Source organism: the organism of the source record quoted next, unplaced genomic scaffold (assembly GCF_019419815.1).
Source record: "Pyrus x bretschneideri cultivar Hongxiangsu unplaced genomic scaffold, Pyrus_bretschneideri_v1 Contig69, whole genome shotgun sequence".
Classification (NCBI taxonomy): domain Eukaryota; kingdom Viridiplantae; phylum Streptophyta; class Magnoliopsida; order Rosales; family Rosaceae; genus Pyrus; species Pyrus x bretschneideri.
Genome location: NW_025999808.1, coordinates 1,007,245 through 1,028,668, shown reverse-complemented (window position 1 = coordinate 1,028,668; position 21,424 = coordinate 1,007,245). Strand labels below are relative to the sequence as shown.

The 21,424-nt window shown below is 39.8% G+C and overlaps 1 protein-coding gene and 1 pseudogene across 1 annotated transcript; one reads left to right on the top strand and one right to left on the bottom strand.

Annotated features, from left to right (window-relative positions):
• The first annotated feature begins 8,028 nt into the window (after positions 1–8,028).
• Positions 8,029–9,715, top strand: LOC103967438 (protein transport protein Sec61 subunit gamma). Its single transcript, XM_009380695.3, has 3 exons — positions 8,029–8,211; positions 8,333–8,448; positions 9,524–9,715. Exons 1-2 carry the CDS (start codon positions 8,118–8,120, stop codon positions 8,446–8,448), a joined length of 210 nt encoding a protein of 69 aa, XP_009378970.1. The 5' UTR covers positions 8,029–8,117; the 3' UTR covers positions 9,524–9,715.
• A 1,667-nt stretch (positions 9,716–11,382) lies between these two features.
• Positions 11,383–16,572, bottom strand: LOC103967456 (annotated as a pseudogene).
• Positions 16,573–21,424: the final 4,852 nt, after the last annotated feature.

Sequence of the window (21,424 nt, the reverse complement as noted above, 5' to 3'; positions counted from 1 at the left end):
AAACATGCTAGAAAATAGAAAATATATAGAAGAAAAAGGATCAAGGTACTGTTCATTGGGTACTAAGAAACTTGGACAAACAACTAGGAAATGGATAAACATAGCTTGCTGAAAATTTATGAAAAATGTTAGGAAGATCTTGTTTTTAGATTATATTTTATAAATGATATGATGTGACGGTTGATAGTTGAGTGCCTTCTATAATGATTTAAATAAGGAATTCAATCATCTACCACATCATGTGATCTATAAAATTACAGTTCAAGTAGATGATCTCTCTAGTTTACCCAAAAATTATAGATTCAGACAGGAGGACAACTCTCAAGCCCCAAACCCTGGAACATGATAATATGAATCCCAAGACATGTCTCCATTTCAACGGTTAAACGAACCACTAAATCACAACAAACCCTAAATCGCAAAAAATCTTAATCCACAACAGAAAACTTACACAAAAACACACAAAACCCAGATAGTAAAAAAGGTGTTTTGGTTCATACACACCTTTATGCTAGGGCACAAAATTGGAACAATCTGAGCTCTGTGGGTTTGGAGTTTGGAGGACGAGAAGTGAGCCTGTATATACTCTTTAACCACTCTTCTGGTAATTCTTCTGCCCAAAACACACAATCTGTTGCTCAACATTCTCCCACATTCTTTTGCTCCAACCCAAAACTGTATATATCTAACTCATACCGCAAGAAATAAAGTCTCTCTTTAAATTTAGTTTTTCTCTCTGTCCGTATCTATTTTAATTATAACCAGAGTGTCAAAAGACAGAGTGGTATACGCACAGATGCCGTGCTTAAGAGATTACAAATGGACAAAGTCAAAATTTAATTCGTCTTAATCAATTATTTTATGGTGCAAATTGAGATTAAAATAACAAATACGTGTATATATGCCTTTCACTCTCTGTGTCCGTGGTGCTGCTTGATTGGAAGAACGCTCGATGCAGTGGGAAATTCTTTAGAAAAACCATGAGCTGCCGTAAACCAACCTATCTAGTATCTATATATATTTCAGTTTCACAATGCAATTTTTTATCACAATCCACATCTATATAACGTCTTTGCCTGCCTCTCAAGTAAATAGAGTAATACAACTTATTTAATTATTTTTGCTGTGGTTCAAGTTTACGGTATGAAGGTTCCTTGAAGCTCTTCGTGAAAGGGACTAGAGATAGTCTTCACCGGTCCGATTAGAAATTTTCAGCACAGATGAAGGTGATACGTCAAACCTTAGTTGTTAGTATGAAAGTTTCAAGAGATTGAAAGAGAAATTCATGTCAAAAGGTTCGCAATAATAGGGAAAAAAATGCCTCTCTGTGGATTACTAATCATGTGACCACGTTTGTGTAGTACGATCAAATTAAACAACATCATGGGGAGTAAACCCTAGCTAGTAGCTGGTTATTAAGTTTCCTTCTTACGTACCTAGAATAATAGAAATGGAGAAGTGATCAGTTAGTCATCGCCAAAAATGAAGCGTACACTTGACAACATGTCGTGTTTTAACATGTTTGAATCTTGTGAAATGACTTGGAAGAAGAAAACTAGAGTTCACAAAGTGCCTAAGCTATATATCATTCATTGGGAAATAACGGGTGTTGAACGTACACAATCTATATTATTCATCCGAAAGCATGGATTCCCATAACTCCATCGGCGTTTGGCACCCAATATCAACATGATCAGCAGTAATTAATGACACACGTCGACTCAGTATATCCACCTGGACATTATTCGAGCTGTGCTGCGACACCGTCATGTTGCCCTACTTCAAATCCATGAATTCGCTTCCCTTCCGGGCTTGGTACTCCCACGGCAAGTACCTAATCTCGAAGTGCGCCTTGAAGACATTCCAATTCTCCTTGTCAGCTTCCAATAATAAATCCCTCTCATAGTTCCACCTTGCCAAGAACAAAATTTCTTTAAGGGGGTTAAATTGTGACACTCGTCCCAAATTTGATCTTATTTTATTCCTTGGCATTGAGAAATTAAGAAAATGCCCCTGACAAGCTAAATGGAAACCCTACGTGGAAATCTTTCATAGACATTTGAGTCCATATCACTCTTTTGTCCCTTTGCACATCTTTCTAGGTAGGCGTGTCCTTATAGACATGTGAGCGCGAACAAGGTGTAAATCAGACGATTTATGCACATTTTCCAATGAAGGACAAAATGGTATTTTTGCACTCTCGGGAATCTGTTACTTGTTTATCGAGAAAACAATGAGCTGTCAGTATTACGGATTGCAAACTGTGATATTGATGACTTATCCATTAGGTTTGTTAAGCAAGTGGGCAAGTAGGCACTTCTATGTTAGCATTTTATTAATTAGGCCTCATGCCTAATTAATTATTATTTGAGCTTGACCCAAGGACACACATACACATCTTAGGAGTACTTTATGATACAAATGCGTGGGCACAAATAGAACTGAATTCAGAGTTACAACGAAGAATTTAAGAAACACGGACGTCAAGAGCAATTTGGTAATTTCACATTTCGGGAAGATATTTCTGCTTTTGTCTTTTGTGGCATTGGAGTGTGAGCCAAGTGGGGGCCATACCCTACTTTTCCCCTCTCTTCCATGACACGCTTGACCCTGATATTCCCTGAACAATAGGGTAGACATGTGTTGGCCGATACCCGAAGGTGACGAAGCCATATTAGGATGCATGAGAACTATGAATATAAATAAGACTTATAAATTTAAATATAATTAAAATGCAAATGAGGAATGTGTTTAAAACATACAATCTAACTAGAACACTAAAGGGAATAATATAAAATTGAATGAATAAAAGAATGGGTCCTACACCAAGAGGACTCGAAGATGCCGATGCGGAAGTGCCTTGACACCGGGATTGTATGCCTCAATTCTAAGTCCTGAGAGGGCGCAAAACAAACATGAGTGGACCAAGTTGATATATATAAATATTACTAAAACAATTATCAACATACTAACCCCCAAAATTTAATGAAAACTCAATAGCATAATATGTAATAGGTTTTCCGAAAACCCTAGCATGCTATAAAACTTTCATGAAACATATCTCGTATATAGTGTGCTAACTAATGGTATCAAGTATCAGTATCTCTTGGCCCGAAGCCAGTACGTACATCTCTCGGCCCAAAGCCATCAATATGTATCTCCTGCCAGCCATATGTCTCCCTCAGCCATATATCTACCACTAGATACGCACAAATCATTGAACATAGTCTTTCCAAACATAGGTACATATATCTCAAAACATCTTCATAACATATAGTCATCCATCATATATACTATAAAGAAGTGTGAAGAAAACATGTTCATAAATAGTATATAGTCATCCATCATATATACTACAAAGAACATAAGTTCGATAAAATATGGTATTCCAAAATATTCTCAATATAGCATGATAATCATATAATGTAAATCCAATTTACCTATACAACGTTTCATAAAACGTAAGCATTAAATCATGCTTTTCATGTATGCATTTCTACTAATAAACATGCATTTTAGAAAGGGTTCACTCACAGATACTCCGTCGTTAAAGAGCCGTACGAAATGGGAATGATAGAATTGCCAATAATATTCGCACTTAAGCGCATTAAGGGTACAATTAACAAAACTATACTCAAAAGATTGAATTTCGAAAAACGAACGTCAAAAACGCTTCTAGGACGTCGAAATTAGCCTAGGAAGGGTCCCGGACGAAACCCGAAAAAAAAAAAGACAACAAAAGTCAACGTTGACCGGTCTAAGTCAAAGTCAACGGTCAGTGTTGATCGGGTCAACGGGTCTGGGTTAGGTCAAGTTAACCGGGTCAAAACAAGTCCAAGGATAATTTGTATTTCACAACTTTTTGTGAGGATTTTCAATTTCCAATGGTCGCAACCCCTTTTGGAAATTGATGAGAATAGCGTCTGTTACCGAAAAGTCTCCCAAGCAAAGTATTTAATCTAAACGAAGTCAACGCTCACAGAATTTGGTGTGAAGCTAACAATTGATGGTTAAGGAACTTGGCTTTGTCATTGGAGTAAGCAAGAAGGTTATTGTTAGAACAATCGCCCAGAATTGTTCTAAACACACGAATTTCCTCAGTAAGAACGAGTCCGAGAACATTTATTCGATCCCACCAACTACCACTTACTAGATGTCGTCACAACTAGCGCTTTCTCCAACACACACTTCGAAAGTTTCGAATAGTTTCACATAAATGTGACTCTGCCCGCCATCCTAGGGAACGCATATCGCAAAGTGACATCATCGTTTTAGATCTCTAAACTCAAACCACTAAGATTTTTCTGTTTCCCAACATTCCTATGTAGATCCAACTTCGCCTGTAATTCTTAGGGAATGCATGTTATAGAGTATTGGTCCGATGTTAAAAGTCATCCAACAAACTAATTCGTCACTGATGAGGCACAATCTCGACACGTGCTTCTTCTTCTTCCATAAGATGTGACTATTCATGTAGTATGAGGGTTACACAACCATGCCGAAAGACAACAAATCCGAAAATCGTGACATCCAAATGATGTCATGACCGACACACTACTATAGTGACAGAAGATCCTAAGTATGCTCTGAACAAACCACGCTTTGATATCAAATTGACACGCTTAACCCTGATATTCTCCCAAACATCAGGGTAGGCACGTGCTAGCTTCATCACCTTCGGGTGTCGACCAACACGTGCCTACCCTAATGTTTGGGAGAATATCAAGGTCGGGCATGTCATCCCATGTCCCCTCTCCGTATTTCCCTCTCACTTTATTCTCTCTTTCTCTTTGTTCCATTCTGTCTTCCTCACCTATCTCTCTTTCTCTCTAACTCCATCACCTCTCTTACCTCGTTCCATCTCGATCCCTCACCTTCCCTTATTTGCCTTCATTTTGATCCCCACCCTTATCCACTAGTTTTTCCTCCCCTCTCTCCAAACCTTTTTTTTTTCACCACCTCCTTGTTCACCACCATTTTCTTTTTCTTCTTCTTCTTCTTCTTCTTCTTATTCTTCTTCTTCTTCTTCTTTTGCCTTATCTTCTTCTTCTTCCACAAAGTTTGTTCATTACTGCCAATTTGACCACCATTTTCTTCTTCTTTTTCCTCTTCTTTATCTCATTCCCCTTCTTTTGCCTCTTCATCTTTTCCCTCTTCTTTTTCTTGTCTTTCCTCTTTAGCTTGTTCTCCCACATCTTTTTTTCTTTCTTATTCCTCGTTATTCTCCTCTACATGTTTTTCCTTCACTACTTTCCTTAATTCCACCACCACCTTCGATAGCTATTCCACTTTCTTCAGCATCATCATGTTTGATATATCCTTCTCGTGGGCCAACCGCGCGAATGACACCTTTAACTCCTTGATCTGCAGTTTCAACTCAACAACATCATTGTGTCTAGAGTCAAGTTCTCATGAATCACAACATCCATATCATCGCCCCATGTCCAGTACGCTTTGTTCCTCTCCACTTTAGTCAGAACAATTTCTCTAATCCTTACAACCTACCATTTAAAGCCATGCATCATAAATACATTTATCACACATACAATATTCACACACATTCACTTTCATTCATAAAATTCAAAAGTTTTGCAATACAGTTATACCTCTCGACTTTCGGTTGTATACAACTATAGCTTCTCATGGATCAGCTGCTTCTTTATTGTCTTCCATCGTAAAATTCTGGGTGTAACAGCCGAATTCATCATCTAGTAGTAATGTAGAGGCTTTTCAAGTTGGGAAATTTTTCGTATGCCACACCTGCACGTATTCCTCAATAAATTAATACTCAATCACATTAACAAAGCCAATATTACCAATGTAAGCAACATATATTACCTTAAAAGCGTATGAAAGTACTTTGCAGCCTCATCCAGACCGTTGCGCTCTCTTCGTTCTCCTAACTTCTTATTCCTCTTATTCCTCCTTCTTATCTCCCTTACTATCCTCTCAACTCTATCTCTACCTCTCCTTGAAGCAGCAAATGAAAGGTTGTCATGAAGTTGTCCAAAGGAGATGGAACCCCATGCAAAGTTGTTAAACCTATCCATATGCTCCAGGAGGTGGAGGTAGTATAGAATCACAACAACATTGTTCTTTGCCCCTATCAATACAGCCTCAACAAAGTATACCAGAACTAGCTTGAAGGCATTGTCCCTATTCTTACACTCCTTAAACGCCCTTTCAAGCTCCCCTCAAGTCACATATATTTTTTTGGTGACTTTCTTAGAGGCTTTACCTTTTTCTCTTTTCTTTCTTCCCCTTGCTACTTTCACCTACCAACCTTAATTTCCCAAGAAAATACACCCTCAGTAGCCTAATCCTTTATGGCTCAACCTTTATATCATGGGGTTCGTCGCATCTTAGCCCGGTAATAAGGCAGGAGTCTTGCTTTGTGAACTGGGTCAATTCACAACCTATTAAATAGGTTAGCCCCTCTTGATCTTTAACCCCTTGATTTGCCACTCTACATAGTGACAACTCATGGAACAATTGCCCATTGAAATCCAATTCGTACACGCCCTAAAGGTGGCCAAAGCAGGATTCCCTAAAGGCACCAAGTTGTTCTTCATTAAACTTCTCCCTAATCAATCTTAACACATAAGGGGCTTGGGATATGTTTTTAACCCTTCCTCTATACGCATCTTCTCTGGTTACTAGTTGGACACCTTAGGTTTCCATATCCTGTACACATGACAATACACCAACAATCAACAACCTATCACCAAAGTTTCATAGCTATATATCTACTGTGAACAGAGCATCATTACTTAAGCATTTCAAGTCCCAGTATCAAATTAACAATAATTCAGATACAAAAATTAGTTCCATCTCGAAACTACAACTTTACCAAGACAATAAATAATGGCCCAACCTCTATACTACCTGTCAATATAGCTTCATAACTTCACAACGCACCCAAATTTATCAAAAATTTCACATATATCCACCAATTCCAACTAATTACATCAATGAACATGCATCATTAACCTTATACCTAACTTAATTTATAATACGTAAAAGAAAAAAGCAAAATTAAATTCTACGGTTCCATTTTCAAAACTTACCAAATTTGAAATTCACTGGGGGAAATCAAGTATGATGTCGGTTATCGCGGAAGCACTTTGAACCCAACTCGAATAAAGTGAAAAGAACGTCTTTTTATGTGGAACCTTACTGCATAGCTTTCAACCAAACTCCCCTAATTTTTTTCACTGTTGTTTGAAATTTCAGTGAGGCTGGAGAGCACAAGCACATACCAACTATAACTGAGTTTGGAACGGGAATGATGTTTGAGCAAAAGCATGAGAGTGAGAGAGTTTTGGGATGAGGTCAAGACAAATTAAAGATGGTAAGTGTTTATGTCCGCGTAAGGGGCGGAGTTTAAATCCCAACAAATTTTAAATTCATGTCAGGTACCCTTTTTATTAAGTGACGGGTCATTTATGACCCGATTTCACTTTAAGCTCATTATGATGGATCCGTTTTCAGCAGTTCAAATTTCATGCAACGGGTCACATCCTGTCCGCACACAAGGTTCGCAAAATATGGTCCACACCTTAGAAATCGCTCTAAAGTAAAAACTGGTTTGGAGAAGAAAAAAGGGTCACACTTTCTTGGCTGGACACACATATTGTACTCCTAAACCCGTCTCCATTAACCACTTAGTACTACGGTCTAGTAGCATTTCTCTTCACTTGCAAGTGAGAGGTTTTAGGTTCAATTCTTGCCAAAAGCGAATTTGAACCATATTATTGCTAGCCCATTGTGAGGCTAAACCCACCTCCTCCCCCTTAGTGTAGATAATATCGTTGGCTCAAACAAAAAAAACAAAAAATAAAAACAAAAAAAACCTGTCCCCAACAGTGTTCGGATGGCTGCGACATCGAGTTAGAGCTCGGGTTTTGAGTTTGCTATATTTGGGCCTGAACTCTTTGTCGTATTGGGCCTTTTTCAGTAGCCCAAAAGAAAATGAAGAAAAAAAAAAAAAAAAAGCACAAAAACATAACAAAACCCTCCACTTTTGACCAATGCCCTAACGCGTTTCGTCTCCGACTCATTCTGCGTCTCCTACATCTCTGTCTCTCTCCCTCTCTCTCCCAATTTGCTCATAGAAAATGGACGCCATCGACTCAGTGGTAGATCCGCTCAGAGAGTTCTCCAAGGACAGCATTCGCCTCGTCAAGCGCTGCCACAAGCCCGATCGCAAAGGTAATTCAATATTCGGGTCCGATCTGTGTTTTCCCAGATCTGGTTATGCAGAAATTAGGACTTTTTTATTCTCTGATATCCATGTGTCATTGATGATATTTGATGGTTGATTGTGGTGTAGAATTCTCCAAGGTCGCGCTTCGGACAGCGATTGGGTTCGTGGTGATGGGATTCGTTGGGTTCTTCGTGAAGCTGATCTTCATCCCCATTAACAACATCATCGTCGGATCTGTTTAGGTAATTGTTGGATCTCTGTCTTGGTCTGCTCTAATTCATTGATTCAAATTGTTGATAGAAATTGTGGAGATTTGATTGGCATGCTCGATCGATGCATTATGTAATTAGGTTGTTTTTATGTTGGATTTGGATTTCGGATCGATTGTAGTATTTGCCATGCCTTGGAAATTGAATGTCAGATAGTTGTTTGCTCAATTTTTATGAACAATCTAAAGTTTCGATCAGGAACGTATCGGTTGAGTTTGCATATACATACTTGGCTTGTCTTATCTGACGGTACAACTGAAATGGTTATTTAATGTCGATACTTTTACCAACTTTTTGTTTAGATGTGTGCATTGTTCTTGGTTTTGAGATTTTTACCCTGTTGCGATTAATTCGAGGGTTTGTAACGGGTAGCCATTTTGCGTTGCTGCTTGATACTGGGTAGAAATGGATGTGGTACTAGCAATGGTGTTCTAGGATTCGTATAGCCGACCCCGCTTAGTGGGATAAGGCTTTCTTGATATAATATTCTGACTTATCCAATCTAAAAAACAAGTTAAAAGTTATAAAGTCATATTTGACTCCAAATTTGGTGGTGAAATTATTAATATGTCAGATTTATACGGAGTCAAATTTGACCATAAGCTTTTACTCTTTGCATTATAGAGGGATTAAGTCAGGTTTAAAATTAAACATAGCACCAAAATCATTTATGACCCCAACTTTTCCGGGGCACTAGAGAAGGATTGAGTCAAGATTAGAGTCGAATATAAATTTCAACTCCAAATTTCCAGTCCATTGGAAATAGCCTTAGGAAGCTGATATCGAGCCAAGGACGATTAACACAAATATTGATTCTGTGTAAGAATTGGTCCAATGTTCATATATCTTGAATGTATTATTGTTAGTTTCATGTTTATTGGATTTATTCATGTATAATTACATAGATTTCATTTAGGTGTTGTTATACTATGGATTACAGACCGTAGGTGAGCGAGTTGGTTAGGAGTGTTAGAAACACATTTCATATCTTTGCTTGTAGGATATGACGTGGGTTGGGGACTGATTTTGTTTTCCCGTATGATTGCAGGTCATGCTGAAGATCAAGTTAGACAGATGGTAGATGCAGCGGACCTTAAGAAAGCATTAGCTTTTAGTTCTCATGTGTTCCTTGTTTCTGTAAAACCATGATACATGTATTTTCTTGTTTTTGAAATTTGGGACCTTGTGACCTTGTCTCTTTCTCGTTTAATCAAAATTTGTGTTGTTCTGGATTCGCTTACTTGATGATTATCGTTGTACTTTTTAACCAATAAAATGTTGGAGGGATGATCGTGCGTAAAACGATAAAGAAGTATTGAATGTGATGGTCTCCAGCGATGGATTCAGTAGCATGTTTTTACAGTATGAATTCATACAGTATGGCTATTGCTCCCGTTCGAACCAAGGGTATGTATTAGTTACGATTGATATTGGATGTGTTTGGATACAGTGCAATTTCGGGTTCCAAATAAAGATGCACTACGAGTACCACATCACTAATTCAATGAAAGTTTGATTCAACTGTAAAAACGCGAGTTTATTTTAACGAAGGTGTGATTTGCCCCTAAAACTTGAGTTTAGTTTATTCTCAGTTTCCGTAAGTGAAACTACGAATCAATAAACTCGAGTTTAGGGGCATAGCAAAAAGCACGCCTACGAGTACATAAAAATGGAGGCCGAAATTTATAAGAAAACAGAAGTCAGACACAAGACATAACTCCCTTAAAACAAATGCAAAAAATAAAGAATGAGGATCCTCTTCGGATGCTCTTTGTGAGAATTCCGAAGATTCTTAAATCGTGTCTGTTCATTGTACATCATACGGTTAGTTTTTGTTAGGTGTTGTTCATGTTTAACTTTAAATAAAAGTATTTAAAATAATTTATGGCCGCACAATGTACAATGAACGGACACGATTTGAGGATCCTCAGGACCCTCACAAAGGGGATCCGGAGAGGATCCTCATTCAAAAATAAGGATCAAGTACCCATAACTCGCAAACCTTTTAGTGTCATTCCAAATTAGTCTAAACATTTTTAAACATTTCAAACAAGTACTCAACCTATTGAAAATGTCGCATTCACTAAGCCCCAATCAAATTTTCAAACATATATTATATTCATAACCAACCAACTGGGAATATCATGATCAACATTAATATTAGTTGCCTCAAAAACTAAATTTCAAATGGAGATTATATAATATGGAACTAAATGATTAAATGAGTATTGAATTGAATAAAAATCGACCCAATTTGAAATTATATCAAGCGGGCAATCTCCTAACAAAGAACATGGTTAAGAATTTAGATAGGGCTTCAAGGAGTTTGTTTCCTGCTCATGTGATTTTCTCATTTGCTGATTATGGCTCGTTAAAGCTTCCAATTTTGTGGGCGGTGAAAATGGTGGTGGCCACATCATAGCAATCCATACCACTTCAACAACCTCCACGACCTTGTTCTCGATGTTGACGGCTTGAGTAGTAGGTAGAGTTGGTGGTTTTGCGTTGGATTTGGAGGTGATAGCCTGATGAAGGTGGTGGTGACTTTTAGTTGGTGGAAGCTATACTTCCTATGACCTTTTATTGATTTTAGAGACAAAGTTAGCCTTAGTTAATTTGACAGATTTTTACCTGGGACTTAACGGATGTGACATTTTTAATAGCTTGGGTACTTATTTGGAATATTTGAAAAAGTTTAGACCAATTTAGAATGACACTAAAAGGTTGGGGGTTTTAGTTACTTAATCCTAAAAATAATTCCAAGTTTAACTAAGAGATGTTATAACTAACAGATAACAAATAACTTTAACTGGTTCAAGGTAATACTACCACATAAACTAAAAACTTCTACGTACACCTCTATATTACACTCTTACGCATCAATAGCAGATGCTGCTCAGCCCACAACATCAATAACTTGATCTCCCATCGCCCTCCGTTATCACATCTTTGAAAGCACCGCCACTCGGAATCATAGGCAGGACATGCTCTTGATGGGGCACTATTACATCCAACAAATACAGACCAGGAGTGTCCAACATTTTCTGAATTGCTGCTTTCAGATCTTCCTTCTTCGTCACCTGGGTAGCCGGTATCCCACAAGCAATTGCAAACTTGAGCATATTTGGGAATATTTCAGACTCATTAGCTGGGTTCCCCAAGTAATTGTGTGCCTTGTTTGCCTTGTAGAAGCGATCCTCCCATTGCACAACCATACCTAAATGTTGGTTATTCAACAACATTATTTTGACAGGAAGTTTCTCCACACTAATCGTTGCCAATTCCTGGACATTCATAAGGAAACTTCCATCACCGTCAATGTCAACGACAACAGAATCCGGGATTGCAACAGCTGCCCCAATAGCAACAGGCAATCCAAAACCCATAGCTCCTAATCCCCCTGATGTCAACCACTGCCGAGGCTGCTTGTACTTGTAAAACTGAGCTGCCCTTATTTGGTGTTGTCCAACACCAGTGCTTATAATCGCATCCCATCAGTTAACTCATCAAGAACTAGAATGGCATTCTATGGAGAAATGGATTCCCCAAAAGTCTTAAAACCCAATGGAAACTTCACTTTCTGTTCTTTCAGCTCCGCCCTCCAAGCCGAAAAATCAAGCTTAACCTTGCTCTCTTTTCCCTCCAATATCCTATTCAACCCTTGCAATGCCAATTTTACATCACCACACACCTACACATGAGGCTGCTTATTCTTTCCAATCTCCACCGAGTCAATATCAATGTGCACAATCTTAGCTCGGCTAGCAAATGCCTTTAGCTTCCTAGTAACCTGATCATCAAACCTCACTCCAAATGCAAGCAACAAATTAGACTTATCCACATCATAATTAGCATAAACAGTGCCGTGGATCCCAAGCATTTGGAGTGACAAGTCTTCGTCATTGCACGGGTATGCACCGAGACCCATCAAAGTACTAGCCACGGGGATCCCGATGAGCTCCACAAACCGCCTCAACTCCTCACTGGAATTCAAACACCCTCCACCAACATACAAAATCGATTTCTTGGACTCAGACACCAACCTCACAATCTGCTCCAAGTGACCCTCATTAGGGGACTTAGGCAACCTAGCCATGTACACAGGTAACTAAATGGGTTGATCCCAATTTGGAACCACAATCTGTTGCTGCACATCCTTAGGTACATTAATCAAAACCGGGCCGGGTTGACCCGAGGTAGCTAAGAAAATGGCCTCCCTAACAACCCCAGGAATGTCTTTTACATCAATAACAAGATAATTGTCCTTAGTGATTGACCTTGTTACCTCAACAATTGGGGTCTCTTGGAAGACGTCAGTGCCTATCATTCGCCAGGGTACTTAGCCGGTGATTGTCACCATCGGTATGCTGTCCATGAGTGCCTCGGCAAGGCCGCTAACCAAGTTCGTTGCGCCAAGCCTGGAGGTGGCAATGCACACACCATGACAACCCGACTCACGGGTGTAGCCTTTAGCTGCGAGCACACCGCCTTGCTCGTGGGGCAGGAGGACATTGCGGATGGAAGAGGAGTGCGTTAGTGTTAGAACCCTACTCTACGTCTTCCACAATTGCACAGAGATGGGATAACAGAACAACAATACAAACAATCAATGCCTTTATTTTCTTACAATGTATTACTTATGCTAATACTCAACTCTAACTGTCACCACAAGATGATGCCATCTGGCATCCTACCAGTGAAGGTCTGGTCGATCTCCATCGATGTGCCGCCGGGGTAGGTGAAGACGTCTGTGACGCCTTGGCGCCCGAGGGCCTCAACAAAGACATTGGAGCCTTCTCTAGGGTCGTCAGAGGTAAACCGGGAAATTTTGGCCTCTGGGTTTGGAGGGTTAGTGGTGGTGGCGATTGTGGTGGCGGTTTTAGGGGAAAGTGAGCTGGAGATCTGGAGGTGGCGGAAGGGAATGGGTTTTTGGGGAAGAGGAGAGAAGGGGTGGGTGAATCTGGAAATGGGGTGGGGGGATTTGGTAGATAACCAAACAAACCAACACGAGCCTAACAATACAGCTAAGGCCTAACGACAAAAAAAAAAAAAAAAAAAAAAACACAAAACCGAGAAATCAGCTATAGCCACCTTCATTAGAACAATACATAGGTGATGACTGAGTACAATGATAGACTGCGAGAGGTTGAACGATGTAGGGCAAAGCTTCAAGAGAACAAACAGCTTGTGGATGACGCCAGGAAAACGAGTAAAGGTTTGACTGAGGTCGTCCAGCTCAAAGACCAAACCATAGAGACGTTGAAGAGACGGAATGGTGAGAACTTATAGCTCAAGAAGTAGTTGGAGGTGACTATCCTCGAGGCTTCCGAGGCCAAAAGGGAGGTTGAAGAGTTGAAGAAGAGTTTCCCAGCTAAGAGGGATACTGTTGGGCAGGAGTTCTTATGCTCCTAGGCTTTCTGCCATGTCATCAAGCTTCACTATGCCCGAAAGGTTCGGCTTGAGAATAGGAAATGGATGGCCATGCTTGATCAGTATGACGGTAGAGGTATTATTGACAAGTACCGTGCAGAGATAGAGGAGCATCAACAAAATGGTTAACAATTCATCCTTGAACTCGATCCTAGTAGCGATGATGAGGCTGAGGATGACACCAGTGCTGATGAGCAGACTCAGCAGGGTGAGGATGGTCCCAGAGATACTGAGGATGTCGATGATGGCGATGGAGGCGAGATACAACATGAGAGTTCAGCCTCAGATGAGGCTGATTCGTAGTGCCTTCACTTCCTACAGCACTAGTTAAGTGCCTAAAGGCTTTTTGTGTACGGATGTTTACAACATTGCACCGTTTATTTTGATGTTAAGTGCGAAATGTTTGCACTATAATTTATGAATGTTTGAATAGATCCCTTCTTTGATATAACCCATGACTTGGGTCTAATTGAATTGATACACCTTGAAGATATTTGTTTATTTGGGTAGTCTTGTTAACAGATACTTAGACTTTATTTCATGTTGAAAGCATTCATGTTGAAGCTTCAAACTCGAGTATGTAATGTCATTTAAGTTGAAGTTTTGAGTTAGAATTTTATTAGGTCAGGGTAAGACCAAGTGTTTCAGTTCTAGGAACGTAAAAGAGTTTGGACGAAGTTGTCTGAATCACCTCTTTATTAAGTTCGTGCCAGATGGCCTTCCTTACAAAATATGCCGAATGGTTATAACTCAACACTTGTACAATGTGAGTCTACTTGTAATAGTACTTTAGGTGATCAGCGTTCCATGGATGGCCAAGGGTCTTGCCATTGAAACTTCTAAGTTTGTAGGAGCCAGGACGACTGATGCCGACAACTTCAAATGGTCCATCCCAGTTTGGACTGAGTGTGCCTTCAATCAGGACTCGGTCACAGAGTTGTCTTTTCTTCAATACCCAGTCCTCCACTTTGAAAGAACAAGGTTTGACCCTAGAGTCATAGTAGTTAAAAACGCGCTGCTTGTAAGCGATGTTCCTCAAGTGAGCCTGGTCCCTATGTTCTTCAACCAGCTCTAAGTTGAGGGTAAGTTGCTTGTCATTTTCACTTTACTTGTAGTTCTGAACTCGGTATGTTGCTTGCTCAAGCTCAATTGGGACAGCCGCCTCTGTACCAAAGGCAAGTGAGAATAGAGTTTCTCCTATTGAAGTTCGATACAAAGTTAGGTATGACCAAAAACCTGGGGTACAAGTTCTGGCCAAAAACCTTTAGCCTTGTCCAAGCTAGTCTTCAAGATGCGCTTGAGTATCTTGTTAATTGCCTCAACTTGTCCATTAGCCTGAGGATGAGCTAGGAAGGCGAAACATAAGTTGATGTTCAATTTAGAGCAGAAAATCCTGAACTTCTTGTTGTCAAACTGTCACCCATTGTCTGTGACAATCGCATTAGGAATGCCGAATCGGTAAAGGATGTTCTTCCATACGAAGTCTTCTATCTTTGCCTCAGTAATGGTTACCAAGGGTTCTACTTCGGCCCACTTTATGAAGTAGTCAACTGCAATAATCGCATAATGAACCTTGCCCTTCTCCATAGGCATTGGGCCAACCAAATCAAGTTCTCACTGGGCGAAGGGCCAATGGCTGATCACAGGAGTGAGAGGCTCAGAAGGGTAGTGAGGAATAGTTACATAACATTGGCACTTGTCACAAGAGCGAGATAGTTTGATGGCATCCTGGGGAAGTGTTGACCAATAATATCCCTGGCAAAAAGCCTTGAGTGCTAGGGACCGAGATCCAGCATGATTTCCGCAGACTCCCTCATGTATCTCTCGAATGACCATTTCCCCCTCAACAGGTGTAAGGCATCTTGAGTATGGCAGGGTGAAACCTCGCTTATAGAGTTAGTCATTGATGATCAGGTAGCGAGGAAACTTGTATCGAATTTGCTTAGCTTGGACTTTATCATCTGGAAGGATGCCATGAGTAAGGAATTTATAAATCAGGGTGATCCAATTATCCCCCTGTTGTAAGTTGCACACTTCTATGGCTGTGGTGCTTGGTGCTACCAATAACTCGACATGAATATTTCTTCCAATCTCGTCTTCCACTACTGAGGCAAGGCGAGCCAAGGCATCTGCATGACTATTTGCTGCTCGAAAGACTTGGATGATCTGGTAGTGGAAGTGCTTGAGCAAAAGTTGTGCTTGCGCAAGATATGCTGCCATGGAGCTATCCATAACATCAAAGTTGTTTGTGATTTAGTTGACCACCAACTGAGAGTCGTTAAAGATGTCATGTTGTTTAATTACAAGGTGTTTGGCCAAACGTAAGCCTGCCAGAAGGGCTTCATACTTGGCCTCATTGTTTGACGCCTTGAATTTGAAGCGAATAACATACTCCATTGCTACTTTGTCAGGTGTAGTTAGGACCAATCCTGCTCCATAACCCTGTTGGTTGGATGAACCATCAACATACAGAGTCCATACTATAAAGGTTGGTTCTACTTTCTGATCTTTCGAGGGTAATGAAGCCAATGCCTTAGGTATAGGTGAAATGTTAATAGGATATGTGAATTTGGAGATGAAATCTGCAACTGCCTGACCCTTCTCAGCTAGTTTTGGTTGATAAAAGATGTCAACTCCTCTAATGTTATCGTCCACTTGATCATTCATCCTGAAGTGTCAGGATTCTGGAGTACTTGTCGAATAGGGTGATTGGTAAGCACGATGATGGAATCTACTTGGAAGTAAGGGTGGAGTTTTCGAGCAGACATGATCAATGCTAGTGCCAATTTCTCAATGTTAGAGTACCGTGTCTCTGTATCTCGTAAGGCTTTGCTAGTGTAGTAGACAGAGCGCTCAACATTACCATCCCTTTGAATGAGAACCGAACTGACTGCTGAAGTTGAAACAAATAAATAGATAATGAGAATGTCACCAACTTCAAGTTTGGAGAAGTCACCAGCTTCAGGTTTGGAGAGTAATGAGGCTTTACTCATGTAATCCTTGAGGTTCTTGAATACCTCGGCATATTCATCAGTCCATGTCATGCACTTCTTACTTCCCTTAAGTGCTTTGAAGAAAGGAGCACATCTATATGTGGCTTTAGAGATGAACCTGGTTAAGGCTGTCACCTTGCCAGTAAGGTTGTGGATGTCTTTTAAAGTTACTGGTTCTTTCATGTCAATGATTGCTTTGGTCTTCTCAGGGTTAGCTTCAATGCCTTGTTGGTTAATCATGAAGCCAAAGAAGTTACCGAAGCCCATGCCGAAAGCACATTTGTTGGGGTTCAACCTCATTCGGTACCTCCTCAGGATGGTGAAGGTTTCAGACAGGTTAGTGATGTGTTGGTCAGTATGCTTACTATTGATTAACATATCATCAACATAAACTTCCATGCTCTTACAAATCTGTTTAGTGAACATTAAATTGACTAATCTCTGATAAGTCGCACTTGTATTCTTGAGGCCGAATGGCATGTCTTTATAGCAATATAGTCCTCTGTCAGTAATAAAGGTTGTGTGTTCTTGGTCCGAAGGGTACATGAGGATTTGGTTGTACCCTGAGTAAGCATCCATGAATCTCAAGAGTTCATACCCTGCCGTTGAGTCGATAAGTCTATCAATGAGTGGGAAGGGAAAATTATCCTTAGGGCATCCTTTGTTGAGGTCAGTGTAGTCAACACACATTCTCTACAAGGTTTTTTTGGAGCAGAAAGTTTTCCTTGGTCGAATTTTTTTTAACAATGACAACATTTGCTACCCACGTTGGGTAATTGAATTCACGGATGAAGCCTATGTCTTTGAGTTTTTCAACTTCTGTTTTCATTGCCTCGTATCGTTCAGCATCATAAGATCTTCGCTTCTGTCTCACTAGCTTGGTTTTGGGATCAATGCTCAAGCAATGACAGATGATATCAGGAGAGATGCTCGGCATGTCCTCGTATGACCAAGCAAAGACCTCGGCATTCTCTTGCAAAAATGAGATCAATGTCAACTAAAGGGGTGGTGACAAGGTGGTGCCAATCTTCACTATGAGACTTTCTCCAATTCTTTAGCAAGCTGTGCTTGTTGGTTGAAAGAGTCATCTCGTGGATCGTCGAGTTGACAATTGCCATTATGAAGAGCCGAGTTGGCTTCATTCGGGTTAGTTTTTATGACTTGGTCATGTATAGAGAAGGTTTCCTTGGGCACATGCAAGTGTTGTAGCTTGACTGAAGTGTTGTAGCATGTGATAGGAGCATATTTAGGCGACTTAACTAGCTTATTCTTGTGCATTTGTGCTATTATTTCTTAGTTAATGTCGTATTACAACTCAATTTCGTGTGTTTGTAGGTCCTATGGGTTAAAGTATCAAGAAAGGGCATTTTGGAGCTATTTTGGACACTATGTGGATAGCTTGCATATGGGCTAACATGGATGGACGAATTTGGACTTCAAGAGGCTAGAAATGTGATAAGAAGAGGAATGAACTAAGCTAAGGACAAAGTCGATAAGGAAGTAGCTCAAAAGAGGAAACCTTATCTAAACCTTATCCAACATTATCCAAAACATTATCCAAACCTTATCTCATCTTATCCTATCCAAACCTTATCATGTCTTAATCCTAATTGCAAGGGGACCTAAATAGATAATTCTAGAACCTATTTCTAGAAGCATCCTATTCTAGAAGGCCCAAATCAACCACAAAACCCATTCTTTCTAGAAACCCTACAAAGGTGGCGCACCAAACCCTTCTAGAAGGCCTTGCCTTGCCTTGCAAGCCAAGCTACCCTTTCCCACACATTGTGCCGCACCTTCCTAGGCCTATTTCTCTTTGGATTCTGATTTCTAAGGCCTAATCCCTTTTGGATTTGGGTTGCACAAGCCTAATATGAAACTAAGTGGGCCAAACCCCCATCTTAGGTGGATTTGATCACCTATGGCCGAATTCTAGGGCCCTAGTCCATAAAATCTGTTAAGCCTAACCCTAATCTACTTAACCTTAGGACTATATAAACATAAAATCAGCCAAAATTTCGTAGACCCCCATATACAATTCAGAAACCTATTGCCGCAATACCCTAGCCTCCATTCTCAACCTCCATACACCTCCATACACCTCCATACACCTCCATACATCTCCACACACATCTGCCGCACCCTTCCCACCATAATCAACCATCCTCCATCCCTCTAAACAAGAAACCACCATTCTCAACCCCAATATGACCACACACACCTTGTGTCGCAGCAAGGAGGAGGAAGAGGAGCCAAGCCGTGCATCAAATCCATCTTGGATTGCTGAACGTTTAAGTGTAATCGTTCTTATGATTTCAATGTTTAAATTCAATACTTTTTGTTGTGCAAGCATGAGGAACTAATCCCATTTTGGCTAGGAGGAATTTCGAAACCATGGTTATATTTGCATGATGATTTGATTACTTTCAGTTGTGATTTCATGAATGATGAATTCAATTTACTTATCTGTTTTAATTAAAACTTGTTTATGTATATGAATTGAGAGTGCACACTTAATTTGCATGCATAAATATGATGCTAGGGTATAAGGAAACTTCACCTAATCGTTGGGAACTTATATTCATGAGTAGTTAAGATTGTTGGTCACAATTATGTTAAGTAAATTCTTGGCATAAGTATCATGCGCTTTCATAGTTACGAATGCCTCGTCAACACCTATGATTTCCATAGAACCTAATGATCTTTGATTGTCTTTCTTTTATGCGCTTTCATATAGAAAACTTTTAAGGAATAATTTGATTGCAATGTGCTAATTCCATTCAATTCAATGACTTAAGGGAAATCTGAGAGTTAATTTAAGCGTACCTAATTAACTTGGGGTGTTGAGGTTCATAATTCATTGAATAAGCAACTGAAGATTGTGTTGAATGCAAGTATGCCATGTGTGGAGAAAAACCTCCTAGCCATCTCACCATCCACTTAATTCTATCAATTTCGGCCAAATCTGCCTAGTTTACATTATTGTTTTGTTTGTTTGATTTTCGTCCAAAACCAAATCCCCAATTGTCTTAGAGTGTTTAATTGGTTCGAATATGTTTTAGATTGTGTTTTTAAGAGTTTTGAGTCAAGTTAGAACCAATTTTCGTCCAAGTTTGTGTTTAGGCTCAAAACTGCCCAGATTGTGTTTTAAGGTAGTTTTGAGTGTTTTTAGCCTATTTTGAGTCTTGTGAACGTGTTTGAGTCTTTTTAAGTGAGTTAAGTGTTTTAAAGGTCCGATTTATTTAGTTGAGTCAGTTTATAGGGTTTAGTAATCCCTCCTAATCCCCGGTGTAAGAACGATCCCTACTTATTTATATGCTAGAATTGTCAAAAGAGGGTTAATTTGTGTGTTAAGTTACTTTTCGCATCAAATTTATCGCGCACTAAGGTGATTTTCTCTGATGTAACCATTGCCAGAAGGTGTTGGAAACTTCATTAGCAACATATGTGTAGATGCCATGGCCTTAAGATCGTTGATACATGTGCGTCCAAAGATGACATTGTACACCGTCGGGCAATCAACCACAAGGAAATTAGTGGTAATAGTAGATGTGTAAAGGCATGTACCAATGGTGAATGGTAAGTGTATACTCCCCAAAGGTTGCACGATATCACCAGAAAAGCTTATCAAATGAGTAATTGAGGGATCGAGCAAGTGTTCAGCTACATTAAGTGCCTTGAAAGCTTCGGTGAACATGATATTAACCGAAGCACTTGTGTCTACAAGGATCCATCGTACATCAAAGTTGGCTATGTGAGCCTCCATAATTAGTGGGTCGTTGTGAGGGTAGATGATGCCTCTTTCCTCCTTTGGGTAGAAACATATCGGATCCCAATTAGGCTTTTGATATTTGCCTCCCCTGTTGTCTTCCGCATGAAATACTTGGTGGCTAGACCTCAAAGTTTGGTCACTGTTTTTCATGGCCCTATTGGAAGATTTAGAGAAGGGTGTGCCACTACTGATAGAATATATGACGTTCACTTGGCGTTGGTTACGGTTGTCCCTGGAGGGGGTAAATAAGGAATTGATCAATTTTCCCTTTGTGTGCCAGAGCCTTGATATGGTCAATAAGGGTGACACACTTCTTAATGTCATGGCCATTATACTCATGGTAGCAACAAAAGACGCCCGTGTTCTTCATGGACTTATAATTTGGCTGCCTTGGTTTTGGCTTCGGTATCAAGTGAGCTATAATGGGGGTAAATGGATGTGCATGTGGCATTCAAGGGTGTGTATATCTCATACCTTGGGTAGCGCCTATCTTGACATGTGCTTGGTCCACTGCATTGATGATAAGCTCATATTTATATATATTTTACTTCAAATTCATTTGTTTTTTTTTAGTTAGTTCCTTATATTTTTGAGCTATTTACTTTTTCTTTGTGTTTTGTAGGATTTGTCAAGCAAAGAAAAGAAAAATAGCACAAGTGAGATTTTAAGTAACAAATTCGTCAAAACTGCTTGTGCAGATTAGCTGACTTTGGAAGCAAGTTACGAATAGCTCAGAATGAATTAGAGAATAAGC

What these genes read in the sequence shown, in the direction of transcription:
- LOC103967438 (XM_009380695.3), top strand. Translation starts at nt 8,118, where the DNA reads ATGGACGCCATCGACTCAGTGGTAGATCCGCTCAGAGAGTTCTCCAAG. An exon ending in CCACAAGCCCGATCGCAAAG is followed by an intron (nt 8,212 to 8,332) that starts GTAATTCAATAT and finishes ATTGTGGTGTAG; the next exon opens with AATTCTCCAAGGTCGCGCTT.